The 22,878-nt window shown below is 41.3% G+C and overlaps 1 protein-coding gene across 1 annotated transcript in view; it reads right to left on the reverse strand.

Annotated features, from left to right (window-relative positions):
• Positions 1-22,878, reverse strand: part of agrn (agrin) — a 434,659-nt gene that overhangs the window by 64,600 nt on the left and 347,181 nt on the right. Inside the window, 8 exon segments of the mRNA XM_055166184.1 lie at positions 4,398-4,781; positions 10,578-10,683; positions 10,777-10,901; positions 12,941-13,084; positions 15,932-16,096; positions 17,795-17,914; positions 20,928-21,033; positions 22,535-22,677. Coding sequence (XP_055022159.1) covers positions 4,398-4,781; positions 10,578-10,683; positions 10,777-10,901; positions 12,941-13,084; positions 15,932-16,096; positions 17,795-17,914; positions 20,928-21,033; positions 22,535-22,677 — 1,293 coding nt within the window.

Consider the following 22,878-nt stretch of genomic DNA (forward strand, 5'->3'; position numbering starts at 1 on the left):
GATTTCAGCCATCAAGCTTTCCAACTCTGGCATTTTGAAACTTGGCGTCTGCTTGGAGTAATTACATGGCATCATTTTACACCTGGAACCCATTCTGTCAGCTGTAGACAGAGATAATAGCCAGTGTTACCAGCGGTGTCACATACAAAGCACTTTAAATGATATGGGGCGGCGATAAGAGCTCGGAGCTGATTGGACAGACAGTTAGGCTTCCTGGGTGCACGGTAAACACACCGGCGCTTCAGTTTGCCCAGGTTCACTGTATATCTCTCTATCTCTGGATATAAAAGACATAAAAGTGACTGGTCTTTCTGTGGGTGAAAAATGAGGACCTGTATCAGCACAGTCCTCTCTAATGACGCCGGCGGTGGTCAGAGCGGGGCACTTTATGGCTGCCGCGAGATTAGAAATGATCGCGGAGGCAAACAGCTAGCGGCTAAACAAGTCGTAAAGACGTCGGAGGCGAGGGACGTCCCGCTCAAGGACTCAGCCCGGTCACAGTATAGAGTGCAAGGATGGAGAGAGAAAAAGAGAGGGAGAGAGAGGGAGAGAGGTGACGGGAGAGGAAGAGAGGGCGTAAGAAGGAGAGAGAGAAGGAGAGGGAGAGAAGAGAGAGAAAGAGAGGAGAGAAAAGGAAAGGAGAGAGAGAAGGAGAGAGAAATAGAGGAAAGGAGAGAGAAAGAGAAGGAAAGAGAGCACAAGTGAAGAGAAGGAGAGACAGCGAAGAAGTGAGAGGGAGGGAAAGGGAGGGAGAGAGAGAGAGGGGAAGAGACAGAGAGAGAAAGAAAGAGGGGGAGAGAGAAAAAGAGAGATGAAGAAGAGAGAGAGGGAGAAAGAGGAGAAAGAGAGAGAAAGAGAAAAGGAAAACAGAGAAAGAGAGAGTGAGGGAGGGAGAGAGAGTGAAAAAGAGAGGGGTAGAGACAGAGAAAGAATGAAAAAAGAAAGAAAGGGGGAGAGAGAAAGAGAGAGAGAAAGTGAGAGAGAAAGAGAGACAGCAGGGTGGGTTTATGGGGCAAGTGTATGTGGTGTGGTTTGGAGATTTACACACAAGAGGTTGGAGAGGAAGGAGTCCGTGGGGAGCAGTGAGGGCTGTCAAATAAACACAGAGGCATACGGCACGCACGCTTTACAATGTGGACAGATATACGGCCTACTCAGACAGTGATGTGTGCACTGTGGATTGGAGAAACTCATAAGACGACAAGAAGAGGAGATAACGCACTTTTACACAACTGTATGCAGCCATTCTGAAGACTAAAATATTCAAATGGTAAAATCATATTTACAAGAATGCTGCTATGTTATGGCAAGTATAGAAAGTATATGCTGAGAAGAGCAGGTAAAAGTAGTTTGTTGACACTGAAACTTGATTTGATAAGTATTGTCAATTCGCCCTCTCCATATTGGTAAATAATTATGAATTAATTTATTTGGATTGTTAGTTATTAATTAGTTTTGAATTTAAAGCTTTGCCAGAAAGGATTGTTTAAATGGTACTGATTAGGGAAACAAAACTGTATACTTTCTAAGACTCAATGCTAATAAATTATAATAGTACTTCTCCCCATCTCAATGCACTTACTTTGCGAGGACCGCCGCCCCTTCCGTACTTTGCGAGGATCGTACCCCCCCGTACGCCACGCAAACTGTCCCCAATCCTGTATGTCACGCAGACGTCCCCCCTTCATACGTAGCGCAGACCGTCTCCCCTTCCGTATGGCGCGCAGACCGTCTACCCCCCTCCCGTATCCTACACGGGCCGCACCACTAAACTGGAACTAAACCCAAACTAAACCATTTCTAAACCAGGTCTAAACCAGGTCTACACCAGGACTAAACCAGGTCTAAACCAGGTCTAAACCAGGATCTAAACCAGGACTAAACCAGGGGGCAGGACTAAACCAGGGCAGGTCTAAACCAGGGATCTAAACCAGGTCTAAACCAGGTCTAAACCAGGACTAAATCAGGTCTAAACCAGGACTAAAATAGGTTTAAAAAGGGTCTAAAATCAGGTCTAAAACAGGTCTAAAACAGGATTTAGCCAGAACTTTACCATGCCGGGTGGACCATCTCCCCGTTCCCCCTTAACCCCCTCTGATCCTTGAAATACTGTCCGATATAAGACCGGTCCATGGCGCAAAAAATGTTGGGGACCACTGACTTAATAGACATGAAAACTGATGGAAGAAGGAAGAAGATGAACTGCTATGTTGCTATGTTTGTTTTGTTGCTGCTGCCAAAATTTGAATTTCCTTCGGGATCAATAAGGTATCTGTCTATCGCTGTATACATCCATGAAACTATTTCCATGTTTAGAAGTGTTTTAAATCTCCTCTCCTGAGTCCTCTCTCTTCATTCACTTGCACACATGTGTTGACTCGGACACAGGACACCGGTCTGGCTGACAGACAGTGAACAAGCTCCTCACGTCTGTGCCTCTGGTCAGCGGTTGACAGCAGCATAAATCTGCAGCACGCACTCACATGAAAACAAGAGATAGAGAAAGAAAGAGAGAGAAAGAGAAAAAGAGAGAAAGAGAGAGAGAGAGAGATGATAGAATGAGAAAGAGGGATGGAGAGGGGAGGACAACAACATGAACAGAGGAGGAACACATCAGGGCCACACAGTTACATCAATCCCATCCTGTTACTGCGAGCTGTCAGCCCAGGCCACATACACATGAAAAAACAGAAGAGAATAAAAAAAAAAAAAAAAAAAAAAAAAAAAAAAGATTTGATTGAAAAGTCTCAGTCAGTGTTTGTTTTGGTGTTTGTGAGTCAGGAGGGCATGTCGGGAGAGATTTCAGTCACACCTCCCTGCCTCATCTTTGGGGGGGCACTCTGACAGTCTGGCTCCAGAGAGATGCAGACGCGGACCACCAGTTTCATCTGGGCTGTGCAGTGGATTTTACACAGGCTGCCTCTGTTTGGACTGCTGTGGAGGGGGTGGAATAGAGGAGGGGCACTAGAGGATGCCTAGAAAGAGCATAGCAATGTACATGACACTGGACCATACTAATGTGTTTCATAACAGAGTCATATCCTCACCTCAATGACGCTGGGCAGGTTGTTATAGGCACATTTTACATAAACTAGCTTTGGATTTGGAACGTGTGCAAACTGAGCTATGAGTTATCTTGGCCTCTATTAACAATTCTGGGTAAAATTGGGCAAAGCAAATAGAAGTGAGACCCCTAAGGAGATGTGGTGATGGTGATTTGGGTTTGGTGCCAGTACTGCAGTTTTTCAAAAATCTGTCCACCTTTAATATTTTTCCACAAGGTCATAATCATCTCTTAAAATCTTGCAGCATCCCGTATTGAGAGGATGGCCTTTGCCCTGTCCATCTGGCATGTGTCAAATTAAACAGTTTATTTAAGAGTGTGAACACAAAAAACACACTTTTCACGCTTTTCACCAGCCCATGAGCCACATAGTGACTGGTATTGAAAAACTTTGGTCCAGTGATTACCCAAATACTACAGCCAGGGTAAACAGAAGATTAAAAATTGTTTTATGACTTTGTGTTGTAACACAGTGCTGATTATTAAAGATAAATAAAGATAAATATTAAAGAGAAGCTATTATTTAAAATCTGTTTTAAGCTTTTAACAGTGTTCCCTCATCATTAACTTGCACAATTTATTCATGGGATTTAGCCTTTGGTTATAATCTGGTGTGTTTACATTCATGTTGTATCATGTCTGTCCATTAACATGCACTGCCTTAATCAAATAAATATCAGAAAATAAAATAAAATTTTGAGTAATCCTGCATTTGAGGCTTAAGTGCTCAGAAATGTCCTACCCCCCCTATCTCTGCACTAGTTGATTTTATTTGCCCCAAAAATCTAACTCTGATTCATACATACATATTCGGTACAAAAATGCCACATGGCAATTTTTCAATAATAAAAAGATATAACTGAAAATCTGCTGTTTAATCAGCTTGAATGCCACAGTGAAGCACGGCCTGTCAGTCCTGTACTTTTGAGCACACTCAATGGACCACTTTCTATCATTAAATCAATATTGTGGATTACAATTAATAAAAGTTAATTAATGATCATCTTATGATCTACTTTGATTCTTATCCAAAAAGCATAATGCGTGTGCTGTAATAATACCATCATCAACCTGGAGGTATAATATCAAATGAACTATCATTTGTATATAGCTCATTTTAATACTTATACTTGTAATACCTCATTGAGTCATGTGAAAATAATTCACTAGATGATACTTTCAAAATCTGGCTGGTGTCTGACCACTGGTATTCTTCCCATTCTGCTCCATTCGCATCATAAAACCTTAGCTGCATGTTTCATGAAGCCATGGATGTGTTAATGAGCTCCTGTAAAAAAAGCATTATGGGTAATGAAGTGAAAGGCGGCTTTACCAGGCTCCTCTTCCTCATTGGCCTCTGTCGGGACCCCACTGCCAGTCTCGCCCTCCTCCTCTTCCTCGGTCTGGTCATCTCCGCTGGGCTCTCCGCTGCCTGACCCCTCGAAGTTGGCTGATGGCGGCTCGGGGCTGCTACGGGATGGGGAGATGGGTGCTGGGCTGGTGGGCTCGGGCTGGGGGTGCGTGTGGGGGGTAGCGGAGTGGCGGGTTGTGGGGAATGAACTTGGGGGGTTCTCGGTTGTAGCGTCCATGTCCTCGGTCCTCGGGGGTGGGATGCCATACACCAGGTTGGGAGAGATGGTGGCGAAGGTGGTAAGTGAGCTGAGGGTGGTGGCGGGAGGGTTTGGGGTGGGGCGCTCGGCCGGTTCGGAGATGGACTCTGGCGGAGGGAAAATGCAAGGAAGCAATGGATGAATGATTGAGACAAGGATGGAGATGTTTAATTGCAACTGATGATTATACTCTAATAAAACACGCCAATGCAATGTAATATAAAACTGATACATAACACTGTGTTTCCCATTAATATAACAGACTATGGTGGCCCCTCACAGTCTAAAATACTCCCCCATAGTCCAATTTATATTGTCAGTCACATTAAAAGTGGCTACACTGTTCAAAAATACTGCACAGGTAATAAGTGGCATTTAAAGTCCTATGCAAAATTGACTCTCGTGAGTATTAAGTCATTTTAGAATGTTGTTACATCCTCAAAAACATACCTGAAGTTGTGTTCTGTTACTTTTTCTGTCACACATGTTTGAGTAATCCTTTATGTTTGATCTGTCTCTCCAAAGCTCAAAATGCTCTGTTCCACCTCATGATGTCGTGAAGCTGTAGTTTTCAAGTTTTTTAAGTTAACATCTACTTTTACTTTTAGTTCAGTAGAGATAACAGCGTGATATGGAGCTTTAAAACTCTACAAACAACACTATGCCACTGTTAGGTCTTATAAGGGAGTATTCTATCTTGGAATGAACCGCCTACATTGTAAAGCTATGTCCAGTCACACATGCATATATTTATTTTGTGTTTTTCGATACAGTACAGATCAGAAAATGGGAGCTTGTTCGTCTAAATTCACTGCACCATAGCTGTATTCTAATCTCTTATCCATCTCTCTTAACCATTAACAATGTCATTATGAAAGATAATAGGCAAACACAAAGGCAGCCTCCATTATTAACAAAAGCTAATTAAAACACTCATTTGAAAAATTGATATGAAATTATCTTTTTTTCTATGCGAGTACCTAGAGGCGTAAAAGTCATAATAAACTGACATGTCATCCCATGCTGTTATACATTTGCGACGCTAACTTTGTCTTTGAAAAGTAAAAAGGCAGAAGTTCATACATATTTAAAGGTCATACATTATGCAAAATTGACTCTCAAAATTGTGTGCTTTTAGACACGTTAGAAGGTTGTTACCTCATCAAAAACATACCTTTAGTTGTGTTTTGTTTCATTCACACATTTGAATAACGCTTTTTTTACTAGTCTGTCTACATCTCCAAAACTCAAAATGCTCCTTGTGACGTCATGAAGCAGTAGTTTTGATGTTAACAGCTACCCTTGAGCTTTAATTCATTAGAGATTGGCAATTCCAGAGTTGAAATCATCCAAACGATTCTAGTGAAAGTGTATGGAGTGTATAAACACAGTTTAGGTCGCAAGGTTTTTCTGTTGGAGAGAAGAACTCAGCCTAAATATGCAGGGTTTGTGTGTTAAATATGCGCGAATGAAACTCCAGGCATGTTTTTGATGAAGAAACATTATAACATAGATCAGAAAATATCATAATATGGGCTCTTTCATTGGTGTGTATGTATGTTAGCTCTATATATAGAAGATAATGTGTCACAGTTTGAAGTCGTTCTTTAGCAAACTAGTGCATCTCAGAGAAAAAAGCTGATTGTGTATGTCATCTGAAACAGTGTGCTACTTCTCTGCTCTTTACTTTGGAGCTGAGCAGAAGAAAGTAGTCAGACCTCATGGGAACAAAGGTAGATCTTGTATTTAGTGTTAACATTTCTGTTGTAGCGTTTTAATGTTAGTGCAAAGTTCTTCAGAAATAAAGAATCCCTGTTTGTGCTACCCGAAAACAAACAAAACTGTGTGGAAACAGGAAGAGGTAGCAGCAGGTTCTGGGGCCAATTATGCACTGTTTGGCTGCAGGAGCTGGCATATTCCTTTACTACATTAAACAGGCCTGAATCACTGCCTCATTTATGTGTGAAAAGTAATGAATTGTACCCATATGTGAGATGAGTACGAAAAATACTGTAAGCTGCTGGTGAGTTATATAGCATTATGGGTTAGCACTCTCCAGTCCCTGCTGAGGGCTTTGCTTGAATCCTTCAGAGTATGCACATGCCCAGTGTACATGTTTGTGTGCTTCCGATGCCCATGAATTATATATCCATATTCAAATGCTGCCCCTCCAGTCGCGAAGCTTTAATCACCAACAGCCAGTGCCTCCGGTGATGAATGATTGATAGAAACGGGGCAAAAAAGCCGCTTTAACTCCAGCTTCAAAGACTGCACGCGGCTCGCTTGTGGGGAGTGCATCCGTCATCGGCACCACAAAAAACACACACACTCAAACCAGGAGAGGCTCTACAGAGACTGTCATTACCAATGCAAAAAGCTCCGGTGCAAAAGGACAAACCGTCTGCAATAAGAGGACGATAAATAGGACAAAACTCCTGAGTATCTGGATTGGGGAGCATAAGCCGAGGCAAGCAGGCGTAGCTATGCTGTCAGCTTACTTCACAGCGCATCCCACGAGAGGTCCTCAGTGTGTGGGAGAAAGATAAAAGCATATACTCTGTCTCTGCCTCATTAGGATTCACCTAACAGTATGTGTAGGACTTAATGACACTGTAATAATCGCTATTATATCTGCAATTATTCACCAAGTGTGAAATGCAGAGTCTCTTGTGACTGGGGACAGCAGCAGAGACATGTGGGTGTCAGATTAAAGACTCAATATATATTTGTTTAGAGAGGGGTGGTCTGACCACTGAACTGGAATACAGGTATTTTGAGACAATGTCAAGTTTGAAATAAAAGTAATAATAATATCACTGTGAGACATAAAATTATAACTAGACTAATTATTAATATATGTAATTAAGTTTCCATGAAATCATTGGTACATATATTTTTAAATCTATGTTGGACCAGGTCTTGTGTTCTACTTTAGATCTAGTCTCACCTGGTTTAGATCTGGTGGTACCAGGTATTCTGGTAAGTGGTACTTGATTGAAAAGTTTAAGAACCACTGCACAAAACGATTTAGCTCTCAAAGGTCACGGAGTTTAAGGTAAGCCCTAAATTTCTAGTGTAATGACTTCTAATGTAACTAAGCCTATAGCATTTTGTGAAGATTTAATGACACTGTAATAATCCCTTATTATGACTGCAGTTATGCACTAAAGTGTGAAATGTGATGCCCCCTGAGGGTACAGATAGTGTCAGATTTGTATTGAGGCTGTAGGATGAAGCAGCATGTGCTGATGCTATCACTGTGAATGGTATCTGCACAGGCTTTCCTCTTGGCTGCACCTGCCAGTCAGGTGAAGGCTTAGCGTCAGGAGGCCGGTGCCCTCAGACGTCTGTGTGTTTCTGTGCCAGTGAGTTGCGAGACGTGGAGAAGGTGAGAATAAACTTTGAGTGAGTGTGTTTGGCTACATGGGTTCTAATCAGGTTTAACACTCGATTTGGCTTTAGCTGTGTTTCCTCCAGCTGGATGGACAGTATGTCAGTGGGTGGAGAAGCAAAGAGAAAACACTGTCATTTTCTCTGAGCTCTGTCTTATGAAAGGTGCTTATTAGATCAGTTGCTGGTGGCAGGTTTATTGAAAGGGCTACATGAAATAATAACAACAAAAAAAAACTTTTGTCACAACTTATGAACGAAAATTAAGGCATGTGACATCATGTTACCTCTGCTTCAAAGTGTAATGAACAAACTCAAAAATCAAATGTTTCAAATTATGTTGTTGAAATGTTTGAATCGAATGTCTAAAATGTGGTGAATACCACACCGACAATCAGACTGCCTTTATTGTCTTTGCACAAACAAAAAGCAAAATTTTAAAAACAAACAAGGATTTGTAACAAGGCACTGAAGCAGGCAGCCCTGACAAACACACTGGCAGAGGCTTGGTGGTGCCATATGCCGCCATGCGATGCCAATTTGCGACAAACCTACAGGTGATAACACCATATGGGAGAGGCAAGTCACAGCCAACTCTAGGGCCATTTCCCTGAGAGCTAGAATAGAGACGACAGTGGCAACAACTAAAGCCGGTGCACATGCGTTTTACATGTGTTCTGCTCCATAATAGCAGCTGTCTCCCTGTGAAATATAGCAGCAGCTGCACTAAACCAATACTGTAGCAGAATAATGGTTAAAATCAATGGCGGCTCATTAGGCTGCATTGTGCTTTAGCTTGAACACTAGCATGTGCATTAGCATGCCTGAGTGCTGCCTGTGCACATGGAGGTGAAAGCGGCGGTGGGCAGGACTGTGCTTGGCGAGGGGTCTAGGCAGAGAAAATGCTAATTCGCACCCAGCCACACGTGAAATGAGCTGAAGATCTAACCCTGCATTGAGAGCTGCTACCCGCCGTGCCACCGCATCCAGAGAGAGAAATGAAAAGATGGTCTGGTCTGTGGGGTGGCCCTGTGCAGAGGCATGTGTACTCCTCCCTGGGGCCTCCACACTGAAGTAGGCACGACTCGCCGTCTTCCTGCTCTGTGTGAGAACTCACACTAGGTGAGGCTTAGGAATAAGCCGCCTCTCTATCGCCAGGCAACACAAGAATTTGTCTGGCTTTTGGCTCACTTTGCAGGGAACCCACAGCTCTGAATTTGTAATTACCAGATGTTCAGAGAGTTATCAAAGCCTCACCAATCTCTTCTATGCATATCTGTCTTTTCAAATGTGCGCAAATAAACAGAGAGTCTCCAGTCTGTTCTTTGAGAGGTGGCCTATTTCAGCTTTAACACAAACCAGTGTTCCCACTGTGTTCAGGAGATTACTTTTCCAGGGGTGAGCAGATTATCTGTGATGATACACTTGCAAAAACAACAACCCTTAGGAAGATGAAAATGCATCATTTCAACCACATTGCTTCAAATTGGATTGCTAATGGTTTGGAGAAATTACTCTCAGGGCAACAAACTCCTGTGACGTTTGTTTCTTTCCCATGACTATAAAATCAGATGTAGATAGCTCAGATACTCCAGGTGTGTGGGCCCCTGCTGCCTGGTAAAGCCTGCAGACTGCTGTCCCAGTTTGTGCTAACATTTGGTCACTGCTCTGTGCATCAGTGGAGAGTCCCTCTGTGCTGTGCTGAGTGTCTGAGGCTGATAAGGTGATCTCACATGTGCAGACACCTGGCAGAGCGTGGCTGGGAGCCAGACTCTCACAGCTGGGTTCCTCTCCTCTTGTACGTGCCTTGAGTGTCTGTGGACCTCCAGTGGTGATGCAAGCTGGCAGTCGGCGCGACGACTTCACTGAACATGAAAGCTTTGGGTCTGGCGTGTATCCCGACGCCTATTACACCCATCCAGAGCATGTCCATCAGCGCACAGGCTGGGGGCACGGCTACACATGTCCTCCACTATGCCACCACACTAAACCTGAGCAGGGCTGCCACACAATGGAACAAGAAGCCAAGAAACAAGAAATGCTACTAAACTTCAATAATTTCTGTCTGAATTACACTTTGTTTTGATAATGATGGATTGAAACAGCAAGCATTTCTTTTTATCAAGTAAGAGGAAGCAGAAATAGGGCATTCTCCACACAATCTGCACTGAACAGAGACCCACTCTTGCTTGTACAAATATTCTCCTTGTCATTTTCTTTATTTTCTTAGATTTGTCATAATGTCAAACAACAAGCTGTGTTTATTTTTTCACAAGGAACCGAACACCTGAACCCCGAATATGACCCTTCAACGCATCTGGTTTTGCAATACACCAGTTGTTAGTTTCATAAAGCAGATCTTCCCAAGTCCACATTACCCAGTGACAGAGACAGATCACCTGTAAGCAGCAGCCAGCAGGAGGGTCTAAGCTCATAACATAGTGATGGGGGCCCTGACAGCAGTTGGCCCGGTGAGCTCTTGTATGATTCATGGGGGCTTTTGGGGGCCTCACCTGTGCACTGTCCGAAGTGTTGCACCGTGATGTCCTTGTCCTGCCTACAGGCGATGGTCCGCAGCTGGCACTGGTCGGCATAGGTCACCCCGTCAGATCCACACACCTGCTCCATGGAGAATGGGAGAGTGGGGGGCACACATTAGTGTTAAATTGCAAACAGTGTCACAACAAAAATAACATCACTGCGTAAACAAACCTTAGTCTTGTTTCTCTCGTCGCAGTCCGGAGAGGGGCACTCACAGTGGGCTTGGTCGTTCACCTCGATGCACGTAGCACCGTAACTACACACTAAATCATCACAGGAAGTGGGAGCCTCGGGACCTGGGGGAGAGACCGGTTTAAGTGAGTGATTTCCAGAAGTGTTTGTATATTTGTTTTGCAAAGGTTAAGCTAATTAAGGCTGTCTAGAGAATGTAACGCAACCTGCTGACAGAAATTATTGCTTGAAATAATGTTGTTTTCTAATAGTATTTAGCACAGATAATATCCCATGCTGAGATGAAGATGAAAGTTTATGACTTGGAGAGAATGGCACAGGTGTATAACATGATTTTAAATAAAGTTAGGCCTAATAACAGTATTGTGCAGTATAATTCCTCCTCTTTCTGAAATGACCAGGTGTATTTATTCATACCATCTGTTGAAGTGCACTGCAAAACTTACAGGTTACAATTTGACTGATTTGGCACCTTTTTTACTATTATGTTTCTAAATTTGAAATTGTGTTCTTCTTATTATAAAAGTATCTATTATGTATTTAACTTGAGGTGTTCCAAACAATTTATAATTGCACGGAAAGAGCAGAGTCACTCCCTCAGATCTGGTTGCTAAAGGTGTATTGGATTATCCTGCTTGCCTCTCCAAAGCATTGTTTGATGGTTTGAAGTTGCCTCAGCAGGCCTCCCCACCATGCTACCACCAAGCCCCCACCATGCGCCCTGTGTCTCCTCCCAGGCCTGCACCCATGGGCTCTGTGCAATGGTGCTGCTTTCATGTAAGAGCACATGGTCTCTTGTCTTTGAGCGTGTGGCGTCGTGTGTGGCTCTAACTGCGCTGAGACCACTGGCTTCATTAAGTATTTGACTTCCAGTCGATATCTGCTGTTGCATCTTAATCAAGGAGCTGCAGGCCTCCACAGCAGGGGCTAACCTTTGCTTCAAATGGCATTTTAGCAAGCGCAATCATAGGGGTTGTTTTCTTTAATATGCCCTCTAATCAATAGCCCTTATGCAGGGACATAAACATGCACATATGGACAATGTGAATCCTCCACAGTAAGAAACGATGAAGAGGAAATCAAATATCAATAAAGATGTTTGATGCGCATGCCGTTGGCTCGATGCAGTATTTGGCTAATAAGCATTGATCAAATGCCTGCAGCTATCAAAGCAGACAGATGTGGAGAGCAGATACAGACTGGGCTGGCTGTATTATCTACACTGATTACTGACAGACTGCTGGAGTGCTTTATCAAATCAGATATCAATTATTTCCAATTATGCCGTATTGTTTATTCGGTTAATGAATGTACCGAATCTCCAATGCTATCTTGCCAAGCATTTTGACACAGATAAACATTTGCTGGTACATAGTGTATTTGAGCAGTCAGTATGAGGCATTATGGATAATCTCTGCATACTAAGCGATAAAAAGTAAACTGACAAAAGAACCAAGTGGCTTTCAATAATTTTGTTTCTGTAAATGCATTTCTCACAGTTCAATCATATTTAATAGTGCAATCAAAGACCACGGGTCTTTTCAGCCACTGCCTGGGGCCTGCGATCACCTTGTGTGAGTGGAGAAAGGGTTTCTCAGTAAATCATGAAAAAGCTTTGGTACAATAGGCCGTAGCAAGAATTTTAATAAATACAAGACCATTGCAATTCATTAAACAGTCTTATTTTGAACTATTTTATAACTAACACATACTCCCTGTGTGATATGATTTAACCTTGAAACCCTACATGCGGCTCACTTTCTCCTAATGACATTAAAAGGACATCAGTTAGATTATAATACAGAATTCAAGGCACTATATACTGTATATACTAAATATAATTTAATGAATGCCATTTCTCTTTTTCACCCATTGCCATTTAAGTGACGCAAAGGTTTTTAATTGAGACAAATAATTATTTAATTCATGCACATAAATTTAAATAAATATGCACTTTTTCTAATTAGTATTGATGCAGCCGTGGAATGTGGCATGGATTCTTCTGGGAGACCTCATAAAGCCCATAAACTATTCTCTATCATGTCCCTACATAATTATGATTAATACATTTGTGCCCTGGTTGGCGGGGGCATGTGTTGTACAGTGTGTAGGTACAGTGTGTAAGTACAGCGGGGCTTGTTACCGTGGTCACAGCCGCTCATGCCCATCTTGCTTCCATCTGGACACACGTTACACTTCATGCCCTTCACCCCGGTCTTACAGGAGCACAGGCCAGACATCTGCTCACAGTCGTCCCTCACAGAGCCCGCCGGGTCGCAATTACACGCTGCAGTGTACAAGCAAAACAAACACACAGTAAGTGAAGGAAGGGCAGCTCTGCGGTTACATTTAAAAAGCTATTATTATGCCAATTATGTATAATGTTATGTTATTTATCTCCTTGCAAATATTTTACAGTGACTCCTTCAGCACTCATTATTTACCATACAATATAGTTTTTGTGCCTGATATTTTAAAATAGTATAATATAGTTTTGGATGTAGTGGATGGGCCTGTACTAGTACAACCGTTATGGGGGATTCATGATAGTTAGATAGTTAGAACAATTAAAGCAGTGTGAGTGAATAGTGGTACCATATTTTGAAGCTAAAGTAAAGATAAATAAAAAAAACTCTTTGAACATGTAATTTTATATAAACTATAAACAAGGAATCTGCAGTCTGATATTTGACCTGTCCCACCACCGCAATCGACAGCTATCTTTTTATATGTTGTGATGCCCTATGGACCCAACTTAAACATATACAGGAAATAAACAGATCAAAGTCTATGAAAATCATTCCTGAAAGAAGCTCTAGCCACTACAGGTAATTACTGTGGATAGTAGAGAGTGTCTATAATTCCCTGTGTCTCTGCAGTGATGAATATTGGCAATACACTTAGGGTTGTTTAACGAGATGGTGAGGAGTGGAGAATTACACTGGTGCAATGCTCAACTTGAATAGAGAAGCTGTAAACTGCTGATAAGATTCCAACTTGGTCCATTTCCTCACTTTTTAATGAAGGTAAAAGCAAAACAATATATAGTATGTCATGTACACCATTTTTTACCATATATTTGCGCAAAATCTGTCTTCATATCTGTCATAATAAGCCCACTCTGCGCTGTTAGCAACTAATTCAAATTGTATTTTTTTTATTGTATTGTCTAATAAGTAGGAAATGCATGTTTGAATACTAGTTGTTGTTGCTTTTAACGTGATGGCAAAACTCTGCACTGTTCTCGTAAAGTTGTGCACTGTTTGCATCTAATAACAAGCATGTTATTGTCCGATAAGTTGGAAGTGCGCGTTAGCATGCTCAGAATCAAAATCAGAATCAGAATGTATTTGTCATTTCAGTATAAAAATACACAGAAATGAAATACTGCACTCAGGTCCAGGTCAACAGCAGCATAAATAATAATAAGAAAAAACAGTTTAAAATATTGTATGTCAAATACAGTCTTTAAAAACAGCCACCACCCGCCCCCATTTTCTAAAGTGCGTTCCAAGTCAGCGCTATCTTGTAAGCTGCATTAGTGTCCGGGCTTTCTGACAGAACTGATCTACCTAACGGCATTCAGGGAAAAAGCTGTTTCGGAGTTAGTAGTTATGCTAGTTGTTCTGTGATGGCAAAATAATGCACTGGTCTCTGAGAGTTGTGTGCTGTTTGCATTGAATTAGAAAGCAGTTTATTGTTCGATTAGCTGCATTGGTTGTGAGAGTTATAAAAAGCTCTTATTGACTCATTGCAGGGAATAATTAAGATGTTCAGAATGCATACTGTAAGTAAAAACAAACTAGTCTTTATCACGTTTTGAAGGAGGACAAAATGGCTTGTAAAGTAGACAAAGAGAGTTCCATAAGAGTTCTGTATTTGCTTGGTGTGCCTAGGGAATGTTACAAAATGAGCATGCAAGAAGTAAACAGCCCTAGGGAAGGACATCAGGCCCATCATGTTCGTAAAATTGATCATGTGTGTGTGTTCCTGGCTGCCCCCCGCTGGAGCTGGTATTGGCGTCTGTAGAGCGGGCAAAGGCTGGTGTAAACCTTGTTAAGGTCATGGTCGGCGAAGGCTCCTGGCCGCTTCCTGCTGTGGACTGAAACTGCTCTGAGGCTGTGGGAGTGCGCGTCCTCCCACACCTATGGGCCAGCCACCATATTGCATTACAGCGAGATAAACAAGAGGCCGTGACCCTGGCTCCCACTGAATACAAATACATACTGCTCATTCAATTCAGACATCCCTGTGTGTCTATCGGGAGAAATATAAAGTTTTTATGTGCATATTACATGGTTCATAATGCTGCTTTTGGTTTGTGTGGTCTCAAGAGAAAAGAGTCAAGGAAATCTAATTTAATCTACCTACATTTGAGTTTTTGACACCAGATACCACGCAAGGGAAGTCTATAATGTTTGAAGAAAACCAATATCTACACTGTAAAATCAATCGACCATGCTCCTGAGTGTTTGCAAAGTTCTGCACTGGAAACTGAGAGGTTTTGCACATGTGAGAGACACTGTTTTGAATGATTCCAAAGCTGTGTATTTACTACCACCATGTGACTAACACCTCCGTGTACCGGTACATGACTTGGCAAAAAATTCGCTTCTTGTTTTGAGAAGGAATCATGTTAAATAATGTTGATATTTTAGAGATTAGATGTATAAACCTTGAAAATATTGGAGAGCTGACACTCGCTTTCATGCAATACAGAGAAAGCATATTCAGACTATAATTAAAATCCCAAAAATTAAAGTCCATCCCAAATCCAATTTCAATCTAGTTGGACACCCTGGTAGTCGGCGAGATGTGCAAAAACAGAATTTAAATTTGGCAGTTGACAAAGTTTTTCTGTCGACTGGTACATTGATTTTGTCTTTTTTGCTACAGTCAATATTTGGTCTCAGAAACAATGGGTGAGTGCATGTGTCCAGTAGTTTCCATTTTTTATTTGTCTGTGAGAATTGTTGAAGGAGTATACTGAAAGTAAAAAAATAATGGAAATTCAGAGCAAAACTTGTTGTAGTGTGAAAAACTGATCTTAAAATAGTAACGTTCACAAAAAGTCTAAAAGTTTACATAACCCACCAGTGTATGGATTATGAATTATTATCATTATGAGCCTTACGTGTGCAGCCGCTCATATTCTCTGTGACGATCCCTCTGAAATTCCAGAATCCCGGCTCACAGCGATCACACTTGAGCCCGCCCACTCCAGGTTTACACGAGCACTGTCCGGAGGCTGGGTCGCATGTCCCCTTGTACGAACCATACACATTACACTGACACGTGCCTGCAAAAATACAACTCATTAAATACTTTTACAACTTGAAATAAGAGGAAATCATTTCAGTACAACAGATACTTTCTCAAAAATGTCCTTTACAAATACAAGATGAACATGTTCACAGGTACAATCCCTTCACATTGCTATGCTGTCCTGTTTGTGTGTGTGTGTGTATTTCCAGGGAGCTTGGAATTGCATTTTCCCTCCATCTGTGTGTTCCCTATCATTCCTGAAGATCATCACATGAAGAGATTTTTCCTGTCGATACACAACAACATTATCATAATTATTCCTTGGATTAAGATGAAACATTTGCTGCTTCACAACTCTGGCTGTGTAATTACAGTCAAGGACAGTAGGCTCCATATGCTGAAGCAGCCTGATGGAATCTTGTGCCTTCTTTTCTGCTGTGCCCAACAAACTTGAGCGAAAACTGCATTCACATGTAACCAATTTGCACTGGTTAATATCTTATATGGTAAAAGGCAAGTCACCTACGGTACGGCACAGTTTATCCCCCAAGAGTGAAACTGTATTTCTCTCATAATAGTGGTTGCCAATACAAGTCTATTTTGAGTGCTTGTGCTTATCTTCACAAACCGATCCTTTAGGACCTTCACAGGGCAAAATATCATACCATCAATTTGTAAAGATGATGAGAAAGAAAAAGGGTTGTAAATGTAAATGCAAAGAGCTTTTGCTAAGGATCCTACGTAGAAGACTGAGGGGTTACAGAAGACATAGTGAGATATGAGTTGAATTTGTATGCAGGCCATACAGCAGTTTTTCTGCTTATAAATAAACATTTTTTTACCACCTTTGTACTTTTATCCCAACAATTCACCTTGGCACCACTGTTTTCTCAAAATGCTCTTTTTAACTTCATAATTACTCAACAGTTTGCAAAGTACCGTACTCTATAAAGGTCAGGGACTCATTTAAAAGCATTAATCAAGGCTCAATGCACCTCAATTGAGAAAGTTATAAATGGGTGTAACTACTCAAAGTACGGAGTGCTTGTAAATCTATTATGAGATTATAATAAGACAATTGAGCCAAAGGCAAATTAGAACAAACAATGGTGTCATTGTTTTTATAGTCTGAGTATAATTTCAGACTACAATGTCCAGTGTATATTTATAACATTATTATTCTATTGATACTTCCCAGCTGATCATTACCATTCCCTGGGGGTGTGAGGCTAACTGTAAGATCTGCTCTGACTAAAGCTCTGTTATTCAAGTTACACTTCAATCTGAGCTTTGTTTTAACACAATCTGACCAGAAGAGCCAATTTAGATGGAACTACAACAGGTGAGATGATTTAAACAAGTCTGTTGCACATAATCATAAGATAACTAGCAGTTTCTCAGTTAGTCAGTCTCACCTTTTTTGTTGAAAATCAATCCCCTAAACATGGCCATGAACACTCATACTGACCACAGACTCCTAAAATGTTTTGTTTAAATCTATTTGTATGTCTTGAGTTTTCAGACAATCTAAAATGTGTGCATTGTGTCATGATAACAGCCCACCATAGAGCTACATACAAATGCACCCCCCACGTGGTGTCACTGCAAAGTATAAAAATTTGCACTGTTGCTTTCAGATACAGTGTAGTTTTAGTGTTCATACTGTATCATCCAAGTTTATGTAAAATTAATAAAAAGTAAATAATCAAATGTGAGTACGCGTTGTACTTACTGGGGCATCCGGCCTGTCCGACCCCCATAGCGGCGGTCATATTGTCGGAGCAGCAGCCGTACACAGACAGGCTGCAGTGCTGGAGCTCTGCCAGCGCCGGAGCAGGAGACGCTGATACGACTGAGGAGCACACAACACCAACATGTGAGCCATTATGTGGGAAGAGGCGCGAATTAGACAACACAATCTCCGGGCAACATGGAACTTTTTCGCCAACAATGAGATTGGCTGGAGGGGCAGAGGTGGAGAGGCTGGCAGCCAACTACAAGATAACAATTCTATTTGCGATTTCTTCCACAATGGCTCAAATTCAGGGAAAATGATGCTATTAGCTCCAATGGAAATAAACAATAGGCTTGTGCTGAATGCGCAGCTGACATTTACCACCTACAAGCGGCCATGCTCCTTTCATTTGTTCTGGTCTAATACTATGGAACTGTCCGGCCACCCTACAAGCCCGCAAAATAAATATACTACTAAAGCAAACTCCATATGAGCAGAGGTTTGTTTTGCCTCAGTTGTATAGAAAAATATGGTGATCAGCAACGTTATTTAAACACTTTTCAATTATTTGTAATTATTAATAATTCATTTATGAAGTGCAGCCAAAATATTGTTTTCAAAACAAAATTACACTAAAAGCTTACACATTAAGGTTTTACATCATACTACACTACTTCTTTAAGTATGCCTTCAATTATAAAGTGTCTCCTTTTGTTCTAACTCTGCCTGCTAAGTATGCTTTACCCTCTTCCATTTTTAATTTTCACTTCATAATGACTCTAATTTGTGAATAATAAAGGTCAGGCTCCCATTTATGAATGCTAATCAAGTTTATATCTTGTAATAATTCTCACCTCATACAATTATGTTTGGAATCATTTGAATGGTTTTATAAAAGCTGTTAAATGCAACACTAGTGAAAAACACACTTAAATGCAAACACTGAATGTACATTCATTATCTTGTTCCAGCGCCCTCCCTTTGCTGTAAAAGTTGCAAACTGAAGCAGTGAAAAATGTGTTCTCCAGACCTGGGACATGTCCAGAGATTTGAACGGAACAAGAACAGTTTGGCGCAGAGGTAAGGTTGAATGGACAGGGGAGAAAAATAGTTGAAGTTGAGCCCGTACTTTGTCTGAAAAGTAAAGTTGTACAGTCAGACGCTCTCCTCTCTATTCCCTCCCGATCTCTTTTTCTTGTGTTGCTCATTTGGAGTTTGGAGGCTGGAGATCCGGGGGCCATAAATCACGCTGTTACTGGTGTGGATATGAGCCGGGCCTAATGGTGATGACTGGGCTGGCTCCAGAGATGGGCTTTGGACACACTTCATTTAACTTGCCACTTTCTGCCGCGCTGTTGGCCTATCTGTTCTGAGCCTATTAGGATCAGCAGAACTTTTAATTTCATATGTTCTTTCATTCTACAAAGGTTTTTCCTCTTGAGTGGCTACTGTCCAGCGCAATGTGGCGACTCAGAACAAAATATGGCTTTTGGAGCTCCTCTGCTGTGCTCTCTCGGCTGTGATGATTGTAGATTGTGTTGTATTTCCCTGGGAGGCAGATGTACATGTGTTTGCTTGCTTTCTAAACCAACTGCAACTGTCCCTGACCATGGGGGTTGGTCCAGAGAGCCGGTGGCTGTATAAGATGAATTTGATAGGTTATAAAAGGAAACTACAACATGTGTTTGAAGCACATGTAATATGGAAGAAATATTGCTATAACGCTATATAAGGCAGAAGCGTTATTATTATTGATGTCACAGGGTTATGTTTGGCTTTTGACATATATTTCTGCAACCTCACATTGCTATTATTACTGAAATTCAAGTGATCCAATCAGAAGACAGAATTATTGGTGCAACAGACCTTCTGACCGGTAAACTGCTTCCAAGCCAAAATTCAATCTGTATTTTTTGTCAATATTTCTGAATTTCTCTTTTTTTTTTCTTTTTCTTTTTTTTTTTTTATTTGTGAACTATGTAACATTAACTGTAAATCTCCAAAGAGGTAGTGCCACCAGACCAAGTTACAGGTCAGAAGATAGAGGCATTTAACACCATAACTTCGAACATTTGAGAAAAAGTGATAAGATCTCTATGGAGACAAGCAGGTGGAGTGCTCAGAAATATTACATAGTGCAACTTAATGAATACATCTGTATATCCGTAGAACACAAAATACTACACTTCAGCAGAGAATGTAAAATATTATGGAAAGGGACAAATGTTAAATCAAATATTCCTCAGCTGTAGTCCCCATCTGGCCAGTGGTTCAAACTACACAACTCTTTGGCCCTAAATTAATCTTAAGAGAAAAGTGTATCTTGTTAAAACTATCTTAAAGTCTTCCCCCATGCTCCTCCTAACTTTGAGGTCAAATTCAGTTTCCCTTTCCAATCAGAAGTCAAGTGGAAAAGTAAAATTCCCTAAGAGCCTGGTCTAGGTTAGCCAATAAGGGAGCAGTAGCCTCAGAGGACTCCTGAAAAAGTGATTGATTATCCATGGATGGTATGGGAGCGTGACAGCCGGTGCCCAAGGAAGAATCTTTGGGGAATGGTTGAAAACAGTAGCAGTAGCCCTTCTTCTCCACCTCATCCACGTGCCCACTGGGAATCAAACTGGCTGGAATGACGGCTCCAAATCCCTTAAGTGCATTTTACTCCGCTCCGAGCCCTGGGCGAGAAAAGCTCTTCATTTAACATGGTCAAGGAGAGGAAAGGAAAAGAGTATAACCTTTGCTGCGTAGCCAGTGATATGACAACTATTAAAGCTGATAAATGTCATTCATTTATGTGCAAAGTGGACCTTTTATACTTAAGTGAGTGGGACAAAATGGTGTCCCAGAGGAGCCTGGAGCAGACCTATGAGCGCAGGTTTAATACATTCAATTGTGGGATGAAGTGAGTCATCCTTTTCGGAGCCTGGGCCGGGCCGATACCTCTCCGAGATGAACGAGCGGGCTGCTGGGAAGTGGCAAAGCCCGGTAGTGGATTTACATCATATTTAAGCTGCTGGTGCGTAGTAGTTACAGTAGGGAGACAATAGCAATGTGGTCACAGTATGTTCCAGTCAATGGGTGGAATGAGGGATGGGATGGGGTGACGGGTGAAGGTGACGTGGAATAGACTCACCGGTGCACGGGCCCTGGCTCTGGATCTGTAGGTGCTCCTGTTTTTCACATCGAGTCTTCTTCAGCTCGCACTCGTTACTGTAGTTTTTACCGTCAGAGCCACAAACCTGAGAATGGTAGTTTGCCTTTACTCACTATACTAACTCTATGTTTTAAAAGAGTAGCAGAGAGATGAGGTTTAACAGCCAGACTGTAGGAAAAAATACACGTAAATATAAAAAAAAAATTACTAATATTAATGTGCACTATTTAACTCCCAAACAATTTTGAAGATGTTTTCTAAATAGCACTGTATATGTATATGGAAATGTGTGACAACTTTAGATTTTTCCAACTCAGGTCCTACAATGGGTTTTAAACAGTAAATGTAAAATATACAATGTGCAGTTTAACTTAATAAAAAAAATATTCTTTCACACAACTTTAGTGTTAAATTGCTGCCTAGCTAAAAAAATATTGCATTGCTATATTTAGTGATTCGATAAATTACAGTATATGTAATTAAACTTCAGAACTTATACATTTCCACACCATTGTAATTTGAGAAGCTCGCTCATGGAGCCATTTTAACTTAAAATAGGGCACAGTCACTTTTATTTACACAATAAATAAGATATATATTGTATACAGGTGATCTTTAAGCCATGTTAGAATGTTGTTACCTCATCAAAAACATCCCTTTTCTTATGTTTCATTCACATGTTTAAGTAAATATGCAGGATTTGTGTGTTAAATGTGTGAATGAAACAAAACACAACTCCGGGTATATTTTTGATGTGGAAACAACAAAGATGGGCACTTTAAAGGGACAGTTTGCAATTTTGGACATAGGGGCTCATTCCCTAGTGAGTCAGAGTGTTTGAGACGTGTGGAGACACTTTTTAAAATATTCCATCCAGTCCTCGTATTTGCAGAGGGCGCTGGCGCCAGGCTAGAGCATGTCTATGGTCATAGTTATCCTGCCACTAAAAACAGTCTTACCCACTCCACAAAACACCCAAAGCAAATCTATTATTACGCCAGACTGTTGATTTAAAAGTTTGTGTTGATAGAATAATGTTTGAAATAAAACTAACCTTGCATCGCATGAATCGTCGAATGTTGAGGGATTATTTTCTCATATATCAGTCTGCTGCTGCCAAACTTTATATCAGGAAGTACAACTTGCTGCTGCTGCTCAGATATAAATCCTTCAAATGCAAGGTTGGTTTTACTTCTGAAATTATTCTATTGACACAGACATTCACAGTTGACAGTCTGGCGTAATAATAGATTTGCTTTGGGTGCTTTGTGGAGTGGGTAAGACTGTTTTTAGTGGCAGACTAACTATGGCCGTTGACATGCGCTAGCCTAGCACCAGCGACCTCTGCAAATACAAGGACTGGATGGAATATTTAAAAAAGTGTCTCCACACATCTCCAACACTCTGGCTCACTAGGAAATGAGCCCCTATGTCCAAAATTCTGGACTGTCCCTTAAAAAAGGGAAAAAAGTAGCAAATAAGTAGAAAGAGATGATATCCAATAAGTTTCACTGCGTACACATTCTAATGTAAACCTTCAGATATGTGCTTGTTCTAAATCTTGTACAGATATGTGAATGACTTACCGGACTGTGAGGGACACTTTCACAGATGAAGTCGCACACACAGCGGTCCTCTTCAGCATCCTCGTCCCAAGATCCACCAAACATTCGACACTTGTCCAGCTCACAGCTCTCCACTCCAGACCCAGAGCCCCCAGAACCACAGTCTGCAACACAAGGCGCAAGTGCGCAAAGAGCCATTCATCAAACATGGCAACACCCAAGAGAGATAACCCCCAGGTCAGGCCAAAAACTATGTCCTACTTCCTGTTCTGTTATGACAAAAATCACATCATTAAGATTTGGCTCACGCTGGTGTCTGGAACTGTGGGCACTGCTAGAACAAGATAATAAGGTTGAACGATTTG

The sequence above is a fragment of the Boleophthalmus pectinirostris genome, unplaced genomic scaffold, assembly GCF_026225935.1.
Source record: "Boleophthalmus pectinirostris isolate CB_2022bp ecotype Guang Dong unplaced genomic scaffold, ASM2622593v1 HiC_scaffold_8, whole genome shotgun sequence".
Lineage (NCBI taxonomy): Eukaryota > Metazoa > Chordata > Actinopteri > Gobiiformes > Gobiidae > Boleophthalmus > Boleophthalmus pectinirostris.